Here is a 17,641-nt window from a genome sequence, read left to right on the forward strand (position 1 = left end):
TGGGTAAGTCAAATCGCCACTCCTGGCTCGGCACAGAGAGACAAGACTTGAAATTGATTCAACCTGCAATATAGAACCAGCAAGCCACGCATATGTGTGGTGTGGCTCAAGCCAACTCCGCGGCTTGTATGTCGGTTCTTCACACTTTAACAACGGGAGAGTGCACTGGGCCTGTAGAAGGTAATCGCCCAGCCCATTGTCGCCTGACACGAGAGCAACAAATCACTGACTCGGACAGGTGCTTCAATGCTATGCTCTCTCAGGAGGATGCCTATGCCTGCCCCTTCTGCAGACAAGCGCGGTGGGAGGTTGAAAAGTGGAGATACAGCTCCCAGGGGGGATATGAATATGCGTCCAAGGTGCAGTTGCTGGACGATTAGAGCGCACCGTTTGGCAAGCTAGTAGTTCTCTAGCTCGTTGGCGTGATGCGGTACAGTATACTTAGGAGCAGGATCTCCTTCATCTCCGGTACTGCGAGGTGCCCGAGTAGAAAGGAGATGAGAGCCGGATCTCTTTCCCCTTGTCCTATTGCCGGGAAAGACGTACTACGATGACCTACCTGGTAGTTACAGGAGCTGGCCTCTATCACTCTGGGTCATTGAAAGAGAATTTAGATACATATACTAGACATAGAACTCTAGCCTCTATGTAATACTGTCCATCTCGCCTCAGATGTCCCTAGGGCTGCCCATCTTTCCGTCCAGCACTCTATCTAGGTAGGTACCTAGAATACGTAAGAGATTCAGGGACGATACATAAGGCAATCACACGAGATAAATAACGAACCAACGAGAGCGCTGATTCGTCCACCGTAGACCTCTCCTTCATCTCAAGTAAGCATCCGGTATCGCCGCTGAGAACTTACCGAAAACGGGACGACGAGGTGGTAAGCCTCGCTAATTGGTAAGGTACCACAAGCACAGAAAGCTTTTTTAGTTCCACTCCCTTTCCACTCTTCTCCCCAGCTCGCAACTCCAACAAGGGCGAGGACAGCTCCTCGTACACAAAGACGGTGCGAACACCGCTTCATAGACCTCGGCCAAATCCAGTGGATCTATAACGGCAGTCAAACGACAAAGCCCCCCACCACAAGCAGATACGCCGTAGTCTCCTTATCCTTCATTCTATCTATCTTCAACTCGAAAGACTTGGAGCCTTACAAGGCACCGTACTACGGAAACCCAAACTTCCCCCAGTCGATGCCGATACTGTTGCCAAAGACGGAGACCTCGCAAACTCTCCCAACCTTTACACCGCAACCTAGTACCTTACACCCGACGGACTGATCTTTGCATCCTATCTCAGTGTCCGCCGCAAGGCCAAGAGAGCCGTGGAAAGCACCAGCATCAGCGTCCACGAGGTATACCCCCGCGTCCGCCCCGGCATAGACCGGGACACCCATGGCCGACTGAATTTGGGCCCCTGCCTTTGCGGCCAGGATGTCGACGTGTAGCTGCTCAATCTCGACCCCCTTGTTTTGTGCAATGTGCAGTATCGAAGCGGCGGCAGAAGCGCTGTGCGTTTGGTAAATATAGCCCCCGGTATCGGCGCTGGCGTTGAAGTAGAAGGTGGTGAGGCCGTCTTCTTCCTGGGCCACCTGTACGTGTACGTCCGGGCCGTCAAGTCGCGCATACACTTCTTGGAAGTCCTTGATTTGAGTCGGCTACACGAGACGGTTAGCTAGGTCCGGTTGCTGCTTCGGTAGCTACCTAGATGCTCCCCCGGCTTATGCTTACATTTATCGACTGCTGCTGGTACATCATCCCTATCGGGTTGTTGGATCCCGGGCTCACCATCTTCAGAGCTCGTGCGGAATGGCAATGGGGGGTATTGAAAGAAAGCTTGACAGATAGAGGCGGAAGTTGGATGGCTAGCAGCGATTATATCTGAATTCCCTGTCCTATTCATTCCTCCTACGAGAAAGGGAATAGTATTACGACCGGGTCCGAGTCCCGTTAGGCTTCCTGTTCCCGATCTCTCAACCACATTTTCCATGCGCCCTTGCCCAACCGACCTGCGCTGTAGCAAGTGAGAGAAGCAGAAGCAGAAACTAAGGCAGCTTCCCATCCTTTCATTGGTTTTTTGATGCCGGTCTAGCTCCGTCTCGGCCTAGTCACGTCGGTGCATTGGGTTCAGCTTTCAGCTTCGCGTCTTGACACGGGGCCCGAGACAGCGGCCCAAAGTCGAGATGGCCCAATTCCTTACATCACGGCAGTAAGGGCCAGCACTCAAAGTAGAGGACTCAAAACGTGTATATCCAATACCACTAGGTGGCGTAGCCGTAACCGGGCAAGCTCGGCGGACCGCTTTTGAAAACAACAAGACCGTTGAGATAGCAGATTATTGCACCGGTTGGATTGCAGGCTGCAACCCTCATCCGCCGGGGCATATTCCACCCCCATCTCTCCGTTTCTCTGCTTCCCTGAGCTGTTTGCATGGGCCAAAGCAGCCGCGGCATTTTCATACGATTCAGCAACCACGCGAGAATCCGCAGATCAGTAAGCCCAACCTGGGCTTTGGGGGCGTTGTTGGGCAGCATCGCAGACTCAGCCGGATGGCTGGGGCTCTCAGGAGTGGAGGAGTGCCCAACGGTCTAACCACTCTTGTGTAGGTACCTTAGCTAGTGTGCCTATGTTCAAACATTACAGGCGGCAACGCCGCATGAGACGGCGCATTGACTGGCAACGGCCTACTTCCTAGACACCTGGCTTCCAACCCGCGGGGGTCAACTGCGTTTTCACGGTATGCTGGCTTGCAAAGGAGAGCAGGGGAAGTGGTCCGGGGCGTTACAGTGAGACGACATTGTCATCCGGGCAAGATGTCTCTCGAGCTTGCGCGTTGGGAGGAATGAAAGATGGAATAAAGTGAGAATAACTTGGAGTATAGATAGTAGCTTGATCGAGATGAATTGAGTTCAGTAATTTCAAACTTTTCTGGGATTTGGGAAGTCAAAATCTATATCGCTTTGTAGGTTCTTTCCTTTTCTTTCTTTCGGTTACTTTTCTCCTTTTTCCTTTACTGTTTTCTTCTTCGTTTTTTTCAACCACCACTTCGCGAATTTCCGACGCCCCCCAACTAGTGTTGGATTCTATCATCATTTACTGGCAGGATCTGGGAACGGTAGCGCGCTTGTTTAGACTTCCACTTACATACTAATTAAAGTGCACATCTCGTCTTACTGGGGATTCCATCCTAATCCCAGGGCGTTTGGAATAGTGTGACAGTGATAGCTGCCTATTAGCTACCATCTGACCTAGTCCGCCTTCTTCTTCACCATCAAAAGAGCGGCCCCCACCCCTCCCTCGATCAGCCCCGTTTTTGGATCCATACCAGCATCCTGCATCACCTTTTCAATCTCCTTCCTCATAACCTGCAACGGGTCCGCTTCAGTGCCAACCGAACCCGCATTCGCCTCGCGCCACCTGATGTACGGGCTCGCGGTGGCGAGCACCATCACCAGCACATCCACATTCGGCGGCCGCTGGTTCCTATAAAACTCATCAATCGGCTCCTTCCCCTCACCCACATCCCACTCCTTCCGCAGGAAGCTGTCCCGCTCAAACTCGGGCACCGGCGCCTCCAGCATCCAGGGCAGCGTCAGATCAACATACAGCCCGCGGCCGACCCGGTTCCCCGGCACCATGTAGGCGTCAAGCGCCTGCTCAAACCCGTCGATGGCCGCTTGGATGGCTACGCCGCCGGGCATGGACGGGTCGACCAGGATCGGCCCGCTGACCCACAGCGCCACGCTGCCGCCGGGCTTGAGCAGGCGCGCGGCGCGCGGCCAGAACACGGCCATGTCGAACCAGTGCGCCGCCGTGGCCGCCGTGATGAGGTCGACGCTGCCAGCGGCCTGGAGGGGACCCGGGGAGGTGGCGGTGGGGGTCTGCGCGCTGACGTCGTCGATGGTGCAGGCCTCGAAGCGGATGGTCTCGTCGGTGTGCGTGACGCCGCCGATGGACCGCGCTGTTGTGATCATGCCCTCGGATGGGTCGATGCCGAGCGCGTGGTTGAAGACGCTGGCGAGTGAGCGCACCGCGGTGCCGGGCCCGCAGCCGACGTCGAGGAGGGTGTCGAGCTGGCCGCCGGTGGACTGGTGGTGGCTGAGGACGAGGTTGTATAGTCGCGGGTGGTAATCGAGACGGTTCTCGGCGTAGTTTGCGCTTTGTTCCGGGGTGAAGGATCGGAAGGTGGTTTCTTTTGGGGCTGGCCCCTGGTTGTCGGCTTTCTCGGCCATGGCAACGAATTATCCTCAGGGGAGCAAAGAAGCGGGCGAGGAGTTCGGCAAAGACGAAGGTGTTGTTGGGGCTAACCGGACAGCAATAAACAGTGAACCAGGGGCGATTGTTATATGCATGGCACTTCAACACGAGTTTGTTATTACCGGACGCGTCATGCGGCCCCGAATCCGCCCGATCCTTCGCCATGGCACTCCCATTCGTCGCTGCAACGGGCATAGTCCGGTTCTATGCAACCTGGAGCCTCGAAGGGGAGACGAGAATCATCCTTTCGAGTTGCTTGGGCCATTCGGAGTGCTGCCAGTGATACCTGCTTCGCGTTGTCCAGAGACTCGAGAGAGGCGTGTGTTTACTACTTACCTACTTACCGTAGCTGGGCAAGCGGTAAGCTATCGGACTTTGTACCCTGTTATGCCCGAGCGCTGAATATGTATCAGAGACCAACATCCTCCCTTCCGCCGGCACTCGCGAGGGCGCTTGGTCCTACACCCAGGACTTCATCTAGCTGCAGGCAGACCTAGGCTGTATACTCTCCGCCGAGGAAGGGGGAAATGTCCGTGTTGAGAATATAATAGCAGGGACTTCCAAGCAGATTCTCGACGAGACTACGAATGGTCGTTGGATCAGATTGAGGTCCTCCATTTTGGAGTCTGGCTAGTCGTTTGTAAGCATTCAAGTTGGGACCCCTCTAGTGTAAATGTATGATCTGTTTCGCAAGGACATTTGTCAATTCACCAAGATCTTGGCAACAATATGAGGAAGACCTTTATCCGGCGGCCTCAACAGGGCTGTGGAGATAGTTCCCATTGCACTAAGGGGGAAACGGGGCGCTGGGTTAAAGTCTCGTCGGGTGAAGTACGTTGTGTGGAGGATACAGAGAAAGATGTGGATGGGATCGACCGAGCTTAGCCAAGTGACGGATCAATTTCTCAGGAAGCCAACAAATTATCCGTTCAGGGCTGAGAGAAACCACGAGTGTCTTTTAACGAAGCGGCATTTATTTGCTGGTCTTGGGTGACGCTAACGATGCTAGCTGTATCCCGAGAGCGTACTTCGTATGCGTCGCCGCTACCTCAATGGCGTGTCCACAGACATTCCTGTGGGCGGCCTGCCAGAGGGCGAGCATGATGCAACCCATATCCTCCCAAATCATCGCAGCCAAAGAACCAAAAACCCCGGCATGCATCGTGGTGATATGTACAAGGAGCTAAGAAACCCAGGTTGTTGCAACGACAACCTTCTTCCTGCAACTTATGTTGTGTTGTTCTTCCATCAATCTGCTTGACCTTCACTTAGGTGTGCTTGATACCCATCCTGTCAAGGGTCTTCTTGATGCTCGTGTCTGTCCTCTTGGCTGCCTTCTCCAAGGGAAGGCGGTGCTCGATCCTCTTGACGGTGCGCTCGACGGGCGGGGAGAGCCTCTGGATACCCCGTTCGACGGGGTTCCTGAAGAAGGTGATGTTGCGCTCCCAGCGGGGAGCCCACTTGACCGTCTGTCGCGAGAGACGCTCCTCGGCACCGGGAGCCATCAAGTAGAAGGGAGCAAAGCCGGTGACGCCAGCCGCGCCCATGCAGAAGACCTCAGTCCTGGTGGTAGCGGGAATACGGACGGGCATGTTGGCGGTAGAGTGGAGATTGGCTTGTTCTTGTTCTTGTTGTTAAGGTAGTAAGAGCTGGATTGGAGCCTTGATGTCAGTTGGGTGAATGGAAGACAGAACGAGGAGATGGGTGTGGCGAGGCAGTCAGTAGGGCAAGGGAAGGTGGCAATGTGCGGGGTCTTGCCAGCAAAGCAAGCGCCATGGTAGGAAAAGCAAGTTGGCAAAAACAATAACAGAGTGATGCGTACCTGCGGGAAGGAGCGATGGTTTATGAACTCGATATCCTGAAGCTCGGAGGCGTTTATCTCAAAAGGTATCGCTGATGGATTGAAAAGTGTGTGTGATGTTTACACTGTAAGCAACTGTGACGTCTTGGGAAAGTTGGTGTCGCACAAAGAGGAGAAGCTGGAGAGAGGGAGGGCACACTCGTCCCTTTATTCCTGATGAGCATGAGCGACTGAGACAGCTGGGCTGGAAGACACGCCTCTGCCCAGCTGCCCGACAAGTGAAAGGAGCCGCTTGCCGCTTCGAGGACCAGAAACAAACGTCCTTCGCAAGGGGGTTCCTTCCCCAAAGAGGCCTGGAACACAGCACAGGCTGCACAGCGGCCAGGTGCGGAGCGGGGTAACCGTCGCCGTATTAACCAGCGCCAATCATGGGTTAGGAGGGACGTCATTCTGCAGTCGCGCAGCTCCTGATTGCCAGTGAGCATGGTCCTTTCCTGACTCAAATAGGTTGGCATGGCGCCATGTGCACGTCCGACAAGGGAGAGGCGAGATGATTGTCGCATCCAGTGCCTTCTCCTCATCCATCTCATGGTCGTTCGCACATCGACCGTTCGACCTTTCCATCCCCAAAGTGAGACGACGCCAAATACAAACCGAACTCGACCTTCGAAGTTGATATTGCCATCAATCTGGGGATTCCTTCGTGACGACGCGTTAGCGTGGACGGCAGGGGTTGGTGGAGCCGGCAGCGTTGAAGCTCCACATTCCCCGGACTCCACCCCCGCGATGGAGTGGAGCTGGTGGAGTGGAAATCACCAAAAGCGCCCCTTCTGTTGGGCATTTGGCATTTGCTCGTGTGGGCACGAATGGACTCGAAAGCTTAAATCGTGGAGACGAGTTGGTTATCGCCGGACTTTGTATGATCGAAAGCTAATGCCCGGGTTTTAATCCAGTTCATTTTGGACTCGATTCACAGGAGATACCGCTGGTCAAGACCGTCGCGCGCTGGCGTCGGAATGCGGCAAGCAGCAGACCAGGGCCGAGCCAAACGCCACACGCACGGCGCGCCAAACTCGACCAACCCCCTCCTCGCTGTCTTGGGGTTCTCAGGCCAGGGAAATGCAAATTACACCGGGGATCTTGGGACTGAGGGACCCAAATAAAAGACGTGGAGATTGCGTTGGGTATTGGAGGAATCCCAAACCTCGACTCTCGATCGTCCATCCCCAAGCGCTCCCCAGGCGCCGCAATGTTGCACGTGGCACGCCTGAGCGATGGTCTCGTGAGACTCTCCTCGTCTAGGAAGGGCCCACAACAAGGGGGACCAGGGACCTCAAACGGGGCTTTGGCTTGGCAAACAACCGCCGTGACGTTTTGTCATTTTGCCCTTGAACTGCACACAGACGATGATCAGATCTCGTTCCGACAAATCCTCGATCATTTCTTTCGCTGAGGCTCTTTGCCCCCACTCGGTTCTGATGACACAAATTCATGGGTCCAGAACGATTGGCCCGGGCCTGCCGCCTGCACTGCTCGTGAACGGCAGGTATGTCCGAGAGCCTTGCTTGGCCACAATCTCTTGCCCCCATGCGGCAAAGCGATCCGCGGACCTGCGCGAGGCAAAATAAACGTGCCGAACCGTAATTTTCGTGTTGGAAGAGGCCAAACCGCTGGCAGTCATGATGGGGTCCACGAGGGGGCCATCCGACTCGGACTTTCTCAATGGCACTTTAAACGGTTTGTTGGGGTAGTTGTGAATATGCAAACAGCTAATATGGTGAGTCCTATGGAAGTTGGCTGATAATGCGGACTCCTAGCCCATTGGTACAGCAGAACTCATGAAGCCACAAGCCACAAAAGTTCGGTGGGATCCATGATGATGGAGGGGAGCCTAGCCCTATTCAGCATTGAATCCGAGTGTACATACAATGTGGACGTTGAGCGTTGACTTGGCCCCTTAAACGTCACGGTTGATATGTCGAAGAAATATGTCCGGAATCCCTACACTTGAGACGGATTAGCACTTGGATGACCGCAACTCGATTCAGGTCAGTCACTTCGGAAATGAATCGGCAGACTTGGACGAGAAATCTCTACGCTTGCCGAGGATTCAGCTTCAACGCACGGAACTGAACCTTGCATGCGAAGCTGTCACAGCCTTGCGAGGCACAGTCGACACTACATATGCAGGCGACCATGGGAGGCGCTTTCTGTGATGTAATAGGGCTCGGCGATTTGCCTGGAATTGGATTAACACTCTATTTCTAGGTATTACTTACGGTTCACCGGCTCCCGGCCCTCAGCCACAGCTGAACAACCAACTCCTCGCAGATGGTGCAACCAAACACATGCATCATCATGTATGCCCTGGATTCTTCAACGCGGTTCATTTTTCCCCTTTTTTTGTTCCTCTTCTGCTGCGTATTACCGTTTACTTGTATGCACATTGTACAGGTACACCAGGTACCTACATACCTAGACATTGATGGAACCCCTTTCAATTCTGGGAGCGGCTGCCGCCTGTGCCCAGCTCGTTACGCTAATTGCGAAAGTCACGACTGACCTCGCGTCGATGAAAACCCAATGGACGGAAGCAGCACGACCTCTTCAGCTGCTAATCGGCAAGCTGTCGACACTTCGGGCGGCCCTCGCCCAGATCAAGGACTGGGTCGACTTCAATGCGTCAACTAGTCCAAATGGAGAGGAGATGCAGGGCAACCTGGGGGTTGCTATTGAGGGTTGCCAGGTCATCATCGAAGCCCTGGATCGCGAGACAACAAGCCTGCTAGGTGATTCATTGGTATCACGCCTCAAGCAGTTCTTTTTCGATTCAGTCATCAGAGAATACGAGAATCGTCTCGCATCTCAGATCACGGCTCTACAGTTGCTTCTGACAGCCGCGTATTGGTTAGCCTCCCAATCCCTAGACCTCGTGGGCCATGGTGCTCTCATACCGTGCCAACATAAACAGCTACTAGTACGCTGACGCTAGCATTGTCTTGACCTACCTTAGCCAAAACCTATCCGAACAAAACAGCTTGCTACGACAATCGGCAGCCCGAGACGTGTTTCAACGCATCCGTGAGGACACAAGCACGGTGCGAGAACAGACGACCGTTCGGTCCACAGCTGCGGCGACGGAAATCGCACCTACATCGGCGAGTAGAGTAGACCAACAAACAGACAGCTCCTCCGTCACCAGCAGCTCGATAAACGTCCACAAAGTGATGATCAAGGACTCAGAGAGTCATGACCAGGGGTTATACGGGACCGAGACGCCAATGGCGCCATGGCGGCGTCCGGAACCGTTCGATATGCTGCCCTACGGCTCGCCTTTCATGACCGCATCCCTGCCGAATGACAGGACCTCCATCTTCCATAGCTCCAAAGCAACGTCAGCAAGCACTCCGCTTTCCGCCGAGTCCAAGCCCCAGTCTTCTATCCGTCAGCGCTTCGGCCGGCTGAGATTGTCGATTTCACCCAGCAATGACAAGCTCGATGCTTCTGTGCCGCCAAAGTCGCAGCTGCGCATCCGGTTCCCCGGGGTATTTGCGGCGACCGATATGTATCTACAGTCCAAGGACGGCCAGCCACCGCCTAGGGCCATCGTCGCCGCGCAACGGGGTGACTACGCCGAGATGGCGTCGCTCATCCGACGGAAAGTCAACATGGAGCAGCCGGATAGGAAGACAGGGAGGACACCGCTGGCTGTCGCCTGCCATTGCGGACATGACGATATCGTAGATCTTCTGATCAGCGAAGGCGCCAGGATACACTCCAAGGACAAGCAGCATCTCTCGCCACTCCATCTCGCCGCGGCAAACGGTCACTGCAAAATCATCGAGACGCTGTTGGACCAGGCCGCCAATATCAACGCCCGCGGCCCTCAGGAGAAGACACCCTTGAGAATTGCCTCTGAGCACGGACAGCTGGATGCCGTCCGTCTTCTCGTCAAACGGCAGGCCATGGTTGACTGCCGTGACAACGAGCAAAAGACAGCGCTGCACGCGGCGTGTATGGCGGGCGACGAGGAGACCGCGAGGCTTCTGTTACAGTCTAGGGCGAACAAAGGAGCCAAGGATTCGCAGATGCGAACGCCCCTTCATTCCGCCTGTATCTCTGGTCGGGTGCGTGTGGCCGAGATGCTTATCGAGGCCAAGGTCGATCTCGAGGCCCAAGACGAAGACAATCTCACTCCGCTAGCCGCCTCGGCGAGGTTCGGCCTCACAGCCGCCGTGGACCTGCTTCTGCGCCACAAGGCGTCTCCAAAGGCACGAAGTGCGGGCGGTCTGACGCCCCTGCACTGGGCAAGCTTCAACGGGCATGAGGAGGCCGTTGCTTCGTTAATAGTCAACAAGAAGACCGACTTGAATGCCCGCGCCCTAAACGGCTGCACACCACTCCACCTCGCTGCCAGAAGCCGCAGCTTCGGTGTCATTGAGAAGCTCTTAGGGGTCGGTGCCGCCGTCGAAGCGGAGTGCAACGAGGGGAACCGGCCGCTGCACTACGCATGCCGGCATGCCACTCGCAGCGTTGCCTCGCTGCTCTTGAACGCGGGGGCGGACTGCAATGCCCAGAACGGTGCGGGGGAGACTCCCCTACACGTCGCCGTTCGCTCTGGGGGAGGTGTCAAAACCACAAAGGCCCTAGTGGCCCGCGGCGCTAGAGTAGACACAGGCGATCGGACGGCAGTCAGGCCGCTCGCAATCGCATGTGCAACCGGCCACGTTGAGATTACACACGCGCTTCTGGCCGGGGGCGCGTCCCTCAGGAGCACCCCCGACGCTCCTCTTTGCCTCGCCGCTAGCGGTGGCCACGTGCAGGTCATCCAAGCGCTGTTGCAACGCGGCGGCGCCGTGCGCCAGACGGATGCTCAAGGCTGGGATCCTCTGAGACGCGCCGCTTTCGCCGGCCATGCCGAAGCAGTCGCTTGTCTGCTAGGGGGCGGGGCTCGCGCCACCAATCTCGGCCCCCTGGCGAGCTTCGCCTTCGCGTCGACCGTGACCCCCGAGCAGCGCCAGCGCGTTACTCAGCTGCTCAGCATGGCCATCCAGACCGAAGCGGCCGAGTCCCAGCGCGTGACACACCTCGCCAGCGCCGCAAGAACCGTTAACGCACCTGAGGCCATGGTTGAGCTACCACAGACGGAATTCAGGGGTGTTAGGCCCGTTCCCAACCCCCCTGCTGAACCACCTTCCCCGGTCCCTTCGATTCGTCTTAGGAGATCGGACAGCCCAACGGTACCCCAATCGCTTCATAATGATGGCGCTAATAGCGGTGGTGGTCGTTCAGGGCCCGACTCTGCGCCCCGAACGGCGACCTCTGCGCTCCCTAGCACGTTACCGTCATCTCCAACCCCCCAACCCCCTAACGTGGTAGTAAGTGCACCATCGCCACCAAAACCAGATCTCTCTTTAGAAGCCATGCGCGATATCAGCCTCGCTACGGCGGGCTTGGGAGACGGTACCGCAGCGCCGATCTTCTACGAGCTGGATGGGAGACTGGTTGAGGGAACAGTGGTAGCATAAGGCCGATCTATCATCAACACGCATCGATACATCTATCCGCCACCCGAACCCTTGTCAGCAGCAAACACCCTCACGTCCGAGTCCACCGTGCTCAACACCTTCGCCGTAGCCTCAGCCTGCCACTTCTTCAACATCGCGGCAACACCTTCCTTGCTATAATCCTCAACACTAGCCTGATCCTTATGATACTTCACCCGAATAAAACCACCATCCACACTCGCCGGATCCAGCGCCAGCGAAACCAGCGCGCGCAGCCTAATCACCTTAGGAACAGGAACCAACTTCGGACGCCACTCAATCTCATGCCGGAACTGAATCAAATCCCTATCGTTGGTGACAACCTCGTGGCCTTGGCTCTCAGCCTGGCTAAAGATATAGGGCAGGCCGAACCACTGGCCCGCGATCTGGTAGCGGTCGGCTGCGTAGCCCAGCTCGTCGTGGTAACACGGCGTCGGGCGTGTAGCGCTGAAGGCGTGCGATTGTGGCGCCCATCTCGTAGAGGGAGATGATGTCGTCGACGAGGGCCCTGCGGGCGGGTGAGAGGGGGAGGGATTTGCTGGCGTTGGGGGTGTAATCACCGCCGGTTGTGTCGTTGTTCTGGCGTGGTTCGAAGAACTTGCCTGGGAGGTTGTGATCGGAAGGGAAGTGGACTGTGTTGGACTCGCTGAGGCTTTGGCCTTGTGAGGCGGCAAGTGTCTCGGTGGTCATGTTGCCGGGTCGGAGGTACTTGTAATATATGTAAATTATAAGTCTACTTTGTTTGGCGAGATTGGAGACGGTGTCAGAAGTATTTCTTTATGGCCGCTCTACTACCTAATCATACTTTAGGTTAGAGAAAGAAGCCTTGATAATGGCTTGGATGAATGGATACTTGACGTCAGCGCCAGGTCCATGACGGTGTCTACGCCAATGAATCGAGGCAGTCCGCGCATACTTCGATTTAGCCGTATTCAAATAACGAGCACTGCCCTTTCATCCACATCAATCACCACACACAGGGTATGCCCGCTCTGCCGCTATGAGAAAAATGAGAGAGGTGAACGTGAGGCAAAACGGCGGAAGTGATTGTATAGGGGCGGCTGGTTAGGAGTGACATCTAGGCCTTGTACAGGATGTAGATCTCTCCAACCACTCCGTCACTTGCGACATACATCCTCGAGTGGTCCGGATGCCAGGTGATGCCCGACGGCCGCAGACAAGTACTCGATGTGCACGACTCCTCGTTCTCCGTCCAAAGGATATCGGAATAACCCTTGACACTATCCGCCGGCTCCACGGGATCATAGCTACCATCTTCAAGCTGCGCAAACGCAATTTCGACGACCTTGTAGCCCGTCGCGGGCTCGCGGTTCCACGAGCCATGCAGTGACACGTACAGGTTCAGGGAGTCCTTGTCGAACTTGCCGTCGATGGGTGCGCTGTGAGCCTGCATGGACAACCGCGGCGGCACCGACTTCTCGGCGCACGAGCTGTCGTCAAAGGTCGCGTTGGGCGCGATCACGAACTGGTCCCCAACCTTGAAGGAGGTGTCGGGGATGACCGAAGGGTCACCAACCGTCCAGCATGTCGGGTAGCCGTACCATTGCTCGTTGGACACGGCTGGGTCGCCCACTGGTAGTATGTCAATAAATAATCCATCAAACGCGAAATGTGTGTTGTTTGAAACTTACGGTAGTTCAGTTCCTCGGCCGGGTTGTCAACGTGCACGTCGACCGAGCTGCCGTCGGTCGTGTTCCGGGTAAGCTGGTCTCCGCTGTTCTCAACGCCCCAAACCCTTTTGTGTCACGTTAGCAGTTACAGCACCAAAGACATGGGTGCCCTCACATGTTATTGCCATCGAAAACGAGGGCAACCTCGTTCCGCAGGCCGTAGCCGAGGTACCAACCCTCGGTGTTGTATGAGTACCCGCCAGACGGCGTCTCCGCCATGTCAAAGACCTTGACGATGGCTCGGCCAGTCTCTTTCACGACTGTCGGCCCGTCGATATTGCCGGCCGATCCCAGCGACACAATCAGCAGATTGGGGTTGTTGGGCGGGATGGCGAGCGTCCGCGAACTGTGGCCGCTGGGATTCATACCCCTGACCACCACCGTCTGGTCCGTCGCCGTCATGGTCGCGGCGTCGTAGCTGTAGGACCATGCCGTCGGCGCAGCGCTGACGTACAGCGTCTTGCCGTCCGGGCTGAGCGCGAGTCCGTGGTTCAGCTGGGGGTTCTCGAGCACGGTTGTGCTCTCGCTGATGCAGCCGTCGGCGCCGAGGGTGTGCGCTGTGAGGCCCTTGCCGGCCTCGAGGACGAGCAGGTGGCCCTCGGTGTCAAAGAGGATGCTGCGTGGCTTTGACACGTCCGTCGATATCAGGGTGTACTTCCATCCCTCGGCGACCGAGAGGGTGTACGGTGATGTGGCCGTCACGCCGGGGCACGAGCTAGGGATTGGCGCGGCATCCTGGCGAGGGGAAAGGCCCCTAGCAAAGGCTGTCGCATCAGGAGTCAGCTACTACTACTCGTTCCGGTGGACTCTCGGTGGTGTCGGTCGGAAGGCAATGAGGCATGCGGCATACCTGAGCCGAAGACACCCAGCGTCGCCGTCACCGTGAGAGTCGTTACGCACCAATGCATCTCGGCCGTCTTGGTTGTCTTGGAGAATCAAGTTTACCGGGTTAGCGACTCTTTCGAGGCAGACTTGCGGTTAAATAGTCCTTTCTCTTGACGAATCGGTACACGCTCGCTTGAAGTAATCTCGGCATTACCCCCCACTGCTCCCAGACCGATGCGCCATCGATACGCCCTCTATGATATAACAGGCAATGATATACTGGACTGCAACTGCATTATCCACCCTACGTGATCGTGGATGTCCAGCCAAGCCGGAGGATCTGACCGAGCATGGACAACCATAGGTCGGACCAATTCCCCCATCGGTCTCCCCACACGCTTGGCATCTGCTACTCGGGAGAGAAAACGGCGAACCGGAAAGTCGGCAGCCGTGATCTTCGTGTCGAATAAATACCCTTGGGAGTCAACCCCGCACAGCGGTGGCGAGGAAGATGGTGACGATAGATTCGAGGACGCGTCGAGTTGAGAGGTTAACCTCAACGATGTGATTCTACAAGCGTAGTGTGTTGTACTGTTTGGCAGATTTCGCTTTGACGCGCTGCTTGTGTGCGAGCAGGGCAGTCAGTTGGTCTCAATAGTCTTCCTTGGCGGGAGATCTCGCGATGGAACTTCCCAAAAGAGGCAGGATTGACCGTTCTCTTGGTTGCGCTGAGAATACAAGAGAAAATGTTGCGGCATGCGTACAATAGTATGATGTTATACCCCAGCGAAATACTAAATGAAAAGCAGAATCTAGACGGCTCTTTTTAAAACAACCTAGGTAGGAGGAGCCTTGATAGTGTGTTGCGGTGTGTGGGAGAGCTTCAGGCACCCGAACCCTTCTGAAGCCGAGTGGGTCTTGCTGCCACATACCCTAACCCTGGAGAATGTCGATAACATCCCGATAAGCGTGGGGTCCTCCCCCACTTTTATTTTCGCCAGCTGCAAGGCGGTCAATTTTTTTTGGAGGACATCGAGGCCTGCATCGATCCCAGATACAGTTGAGGTTGTGCAGTTTGACCACAACCCCTCGGCAACCCTCGACAACGATCGCCGGTTCCGAGTCTCAAGATGCGTGTCGAGAATTGCTTCTTTTGCGGGCGGCCCGCGTGGCCCAGCAAGGGCATTACTTTTAACAGGAATGACGGTTCGTCTCCCCGCTGCGCTCTCGCTCACACGCAGTTTAACTCGGGTTACTGACTACTCGCCTTCCCTCAGGCAAATCCTTTCGGTTCTGTCGGTCCAAGTGCCACAAGAACTTCAAGATGAAGCGCAACCCCCGCAAGCTCAAGTGGACCAAGGCGTACCGCAAGAACGCGGGCAAGGAGATGGTGGTGGACAGCACGCTGCAGTTCGCGGCGCGGCGCAACGTGCCGGTGCGGTACGACCGCGAGCTCTTCGCCAAGACGCTCAAGGCCATGGAGCGCATCAGCGAGATCCGGTCGCGCCGCGAGCGCATCTTCTACAAGAAGCGCATGGCCGGCAAGCGCGCCCGCGAGGTCGCCGCCGCCCGCAAGCTCGTCGCCGACAACGAGCACCTGCTGCCCCGCCTGCGCGGCAGCGAGAAGAGGCGCCTGGCCGAGCTGGCCGCCGAACAGGGCGTCGACGTCGAGGACCTCGAGCGCGAGGAGCTGGCCACCCTGCGCAGCAGCAAGAAGACCAAGGCGTTCGGCGGCGAGACGCGCAGGCTCCGCGTGCGCACCGACGGCGGGGTCGAGGAGATCACCGAGGCGATGGCTGGGCACATGCACGAGGACATGGACGACGACGACGAGGACGACGAGGACGACGATATGGATACCGACTGAGGGGGTTATTGCCAATGATACCCGCGGCGCCCTTCACGATCTATGCTTGGCTTGCTTCTGTGGATTTAGACGCCGACGACAATACATACTTTGTCATCGGCGCGTATCTCGTAGCATCCAGGATGGAAATGGCGGCAAAGCAACACCCAGGGCCACGTCCGAACTCGAGAAAGCAGGAGTCTCAAATTTATCCAGCATCGGCGCTAGCTTCGTTGGACCCAAGTCCTCGGCCTCTCGAGGCACTCATAGACACCATCGGTTGGGAAACTGGCGAATTGGCGTTAATTGGAGGGAAAGTTGCCACACATTATGGCTTGTGTTTAGATAGGCACCCTGACACTCCTGGGCCCTGCAATTGAGGGATGACAAAATACAGTTGTTCGTTAGATTGAGCTCGCAAAACGGACTCAAGACTGGGAAACCAGCATGCTCTCGAATGACCCCCCGTCGCTGTTTTCCAACCCCCCAAATACTGGAAGCGAAGACGACTCTCAACGTGAAGGTCATGAAGTACATATTATTAGATTGATTCATGTAACGCTGATGCAGACGCACCCACCGCCTCCCACTCCGCCGGATGCGCCTTGCTGGCCACATAGGCGCAATCTCGGCGACCATGGGTATCTCCGCCCCTGCCTTCCCCCCCGTTCCATACCCCCGATCCCTACCACCTCACTCGTGCGCACCCTCCCCGCTAACAAGCACACCCCTCCTGCTGGATCGGGCCGGCGGGGGTCTTGACGTCGATCATCTGGTTGGACGCCTGGGCGGCGGCGTCGGAGCCCTCCATGCCGGGCAGGGCCTGGGCTATCCTCTTGAAGAGCGTCTTGACGTTGTGGCCCAGCTTGGCGCTCGTCTCGACGAACATGAGGTTGTTGCGCTTGGCCTCGTCCTCGCCCTGCTGCGTCGTCACCTCGCGCTTGTCGTTCAGGTCCGTCTTGTTGCCCACCAGCACGATGATCACGTCGTTGCCCCGCTCCGCCCGCACGTCGTCGATCCATTTCCGCGTGTTCTGGAAGCTTTTTGCGTCTGCGTGGTTGGTACTGGGTGTTAGTATCGACGGTTGTTGGGGGGAGGGGGGGTCAAGGCTGTCGCTGCTGCTGCTGCTGCTCACTTGAGATGTCGTAGACTACCACCGCCACGCTCGAGTCCCGGATGTAGGACGGGATCAAGCTCCTGAATCGCTCCTGCCCGGCTGTGTCCCAGAGCTGTAATCGCACCGTCCTGTCTTCGAGGTACATAGTCTGTTGGGCCTGGTCAGTGTCTGCCGTGGTGTCTCCTCCACCCTGGGCCGATCGAGGCTTGCCTTGGAGAGGAAGTCGATGCCGATGGTGGCTTGGTACATGTTATCGAACGAGTCGTACATGAACCGTGTGATGAGCGACGTCTTCCCAACTGTTGTTTCGAGTATGTTTAGCAAACGCCGTCTTTGTTGTCGGTCTCGAGTCTCAACTCTCGAGTCTCGAGTACGGATCGCATACCACTTTGTTCCCCGAGGAAGACGAGCCTAGCCCGTTGTTAGCAGGTTGGTTTAGCTAGGCGAGTCGGTGAGGGCGCTATTACTTGAACTTCTTCAGCGGGTTGTTATACGACCCGCCAGCTCCTGCTTGTGCCATGATGGGTGGCCTAAAGGTAGGGGGGCAACGGTT

At 56.4% G+C, this 17,641-nt stretch overlaps 8 protein-coding genes across 8 annotated transcripts; 2 read left to right on the forward strand and 6 right to left on the reverse strand.

The window, feature by feature from the left end:
* Positions 1-1,171: 1,171 nt before the first annotated feature.
* B0H64DRAFT_374734 (uncharacterized protein) lies at positions 1,172-1,796 on the reverse strand (the record flags this gene model as incomplete). The annotated part of the gene is made up of 2 exons (XM_062802365.1): positions 1,172-1,663; positions 1,737-1,796. The coding sequence occupies 2 exons, from the start codon at positions 1,794-1,796 to the stop codon at positions 1,172-1,174; spliced, it is 552 nt and encodes a 183-aa protein (XP_062657386.1).
* A 1,316-nt stretch (positions 1,797-3,112) lies between these two features.
* B0H64DRAFT_342944 (S-adenosyl-L-methionine-dependent methyltransferase) lies at positions 3,113-4,237 on the reverse strand (the record flags this gene model as incomplete). The annotated part of the gene is made up of 1 exon (XM_062801266.1): positions 3,113-4,237. The coding sequence occupies one exon, from the start codon at positions 4,235-4,237 to the stop codon at positions 3,254-3,256; it is 984 nt and encodes a 327-aa protein (XP_062657387.1). The 3' UTR covers positions 3,113-3,253.
* Positions 4,238-5,530: 1,293 nt separating this feature from the next.
* Positions 5,531-5,854, reverse strand: B0H64DRAFT_374736 (uncharacterized protein; the record flags this gene model as incomplete). Its single annotated transcript, XM_062802366.1, has 1 exon — positions 5,531-5,854. The coding sequence occupies one exon, from the start codon at positions 5,852-5,854 to the stop codon at positions 5,531-5,533; it is 324 nt and encodes a 107-aa protein (XP_062657388.1).
* Positions 5,855-7,835: 1,981 nt separating this feature from the next.
* B0H64DRAFT_174561 (uncharacterized protein) lies at positions 7,836-9,166 on the forward strand. The gene is made up of 5 exons (XM_062798821.1): positions 7,836-7,840; positions 7,915-8,111; positions 8,332-8,423; positions 8,616-8,970; positions 9,035-9,166. Exons 2-5 carry the CDS (start codon positions 8,092-8,094, stop codon positions 9,039-9,041), a joined length of 474 nt encoding a protein of 157 aa, XP_062657389.1. The 5' UTR covers positions 7,836-7,840; positions 7,915-8,091; the 3' UTR covers positions 9,042-9,166.
* A 2,441-nt stretch (positions 9,167-11,607) lies between these two features.
* On the reverse strand, positions 11,608-12,390 carry B0H64DRAFT_174519 (uncharacterized protein). The gene is made up of 2 exons (XM_062798820.1): positions 12,170-12,390; positions 11,608-12,117 (listed from the first exon to the last, which is right to left on the reverse strand). Exons 1-2 carry the CDS (start codon positions 12,297-12,299, stop codon positions 11,624-11,626), a joined length of 624 nt encoding a protein of 207 aa, XP_062657390.1. The 5' UTR covers positions 12,300-12,390; the 3' UTR covers positions 11,608-11,623.
* A 281-nt stretch (positions 12,391-12,671) lies between these two features.
* Positions 12,672-14,325, reverse strand: B0H64DRAFT_174517 (soluble quino protein glucose/sorbosone dehydrogenase). The gene is made up of 4 exons (XM_062798819.1): positions 14,151-14,325; positions 13,416-14,064; positions 13,262-13,365; positions 12,672-13,202 (listed from the first exon to the last, which is right to left on the reverse strand). The coding sequence occupies exons 1-4, from the start codon at positions 14,206-14,208 to the stop codon at positions 12,688-12,690; spliced, it is 1,326 nt and encodes a 441-aa protein (XP_062657391.1). The 5' UTR covers positions 14,209-14,325; the 3' UTR covers positions 12,672-12,687.
* Positions 14,326-15,255: 930 nt separating this feature from the next.
* Positions 15,256-15,992, forward strand: B0H64DRAFT_325123 (ribosomal protein L24e-domain-containing protein; the record flags this gene model as incomplete). The annotated part of the gene is made up of 2 exons (XM_062800684.1): positions 15,256-15,331; positions 15,403-15,992. The coding sequence occupies 2 exons, from the start codon at positions 15,256-15,258 to the stop codon at positions 15,990-15,992; spliced, it is 666 nt and encodes a 221-aa protein (XP_062657392.1).
* A 444-nt stretch (positions 15,993-16,436) lies between these two features.
* B0H64DRAFT_462184 (ras family-domain-containing protein) lies at positions 16,437-17,608 on the reverse strand (the record flags this gene model as incomplete). Its single annotated transcript, XM_062807532.1, has 5 exons — positions 16,437-17,021; positions 17,107-17,236; positions 17,278-17,387; positions 17,474-17,499; positions 17,556-17,608. The coding sequence occupies 5 exons, from the start codon at positions 17,606-17,608 to the stop codon at positions 16,687-16,689; spliced, it is 654 nt and encodes a 217-aa protein (XP_062657393.1). The 3' UTR covers positions 16,437-16,686.
* Between the last annotated feature and the right edge of the window lie 33 nt (positions 17,609-17,641).

The sequence above is a fragment of the Chaetomium fimeti genome (genome assembly GCF_033439085.1).
Source record: "Chaetomium fimeti strain CBS 168.71 chromosome Unknown B0H64scaffold_5, whole genome shotgun sequence".
NCBI classification, from domain to species: domain Eukaryota; kingdom Fungi; phylum Ascomycota; class Sordariomycetes; order Sordariales; family Chaetomiaceae; genus Chaetomium; species Chaetomium fimeti.

What these genes read in the sequence shown, in the direction of transcription:
- B0H64DRAFT_174561 (XM_062798821.1), top strand. Translation starts at nt 8,092, where the DNA reads ATGACCGCAACTCGATTCAG. An exon ending in ATGACCGCAACTCGATTCAG is followed by an intron (nt 8,112 to 8,331) that starts GTCAGTCACTTC and finishes CTCTATTTCTAG; the next exon opens with GTATTACTTACGGTTCACCG. An exon ending in CCAAACACATGCATCATCAT is followed by an intron (nt 8,424 to 8,615) that starts GTATGCCCTGGA and finishes TAATTGCGAAAG; the next exon opens with TCACGACTGACCTCGCGTCG.
- B0H64DRAFT_174519 (XM_062798820.1), bottom strand. Translation starts at nt 12,299, where the DNA reads ATGACCACCGAGACACTTGCCGCCTCACAAGGCCAAAGCCTCAGCGAG. An exon ending in GAACAACGACACAACCGGCG is followed by an intron (nt 12,118 to 12,169) that starts GTGATTACACCC and finishes ACCCGCCCGCAG; the next exon opens with GGCCCTCGTCGACGACATCA.
- B0H64DRAFT_174517 (XM_062798819.1), bottom strand. Translation starts at nt 14,208, where the DNA reads ATGCATTGGTGCGTAACGACTCTCACGGTGACGGCGACGCTGGGTGTC. An exon ending in GCTGGGTGTCTTCGGCTCAG is followed by an intron (nt 14,065 to 14,150) that starts GTATGCCGCATG and finishes CTGATGCGACAG; the next exon opens with CCTTTGCTAGGGGCCTTTCC. An exon ending in GTTTTCGATGGCAATAACAT is followed by an intron (nt 13,366 to 13,415) that starts GTGAGGGCACCC and finishes GTGACACAAAAG; the next exon opens with GGTTTGGGGCGTTGAGAACA.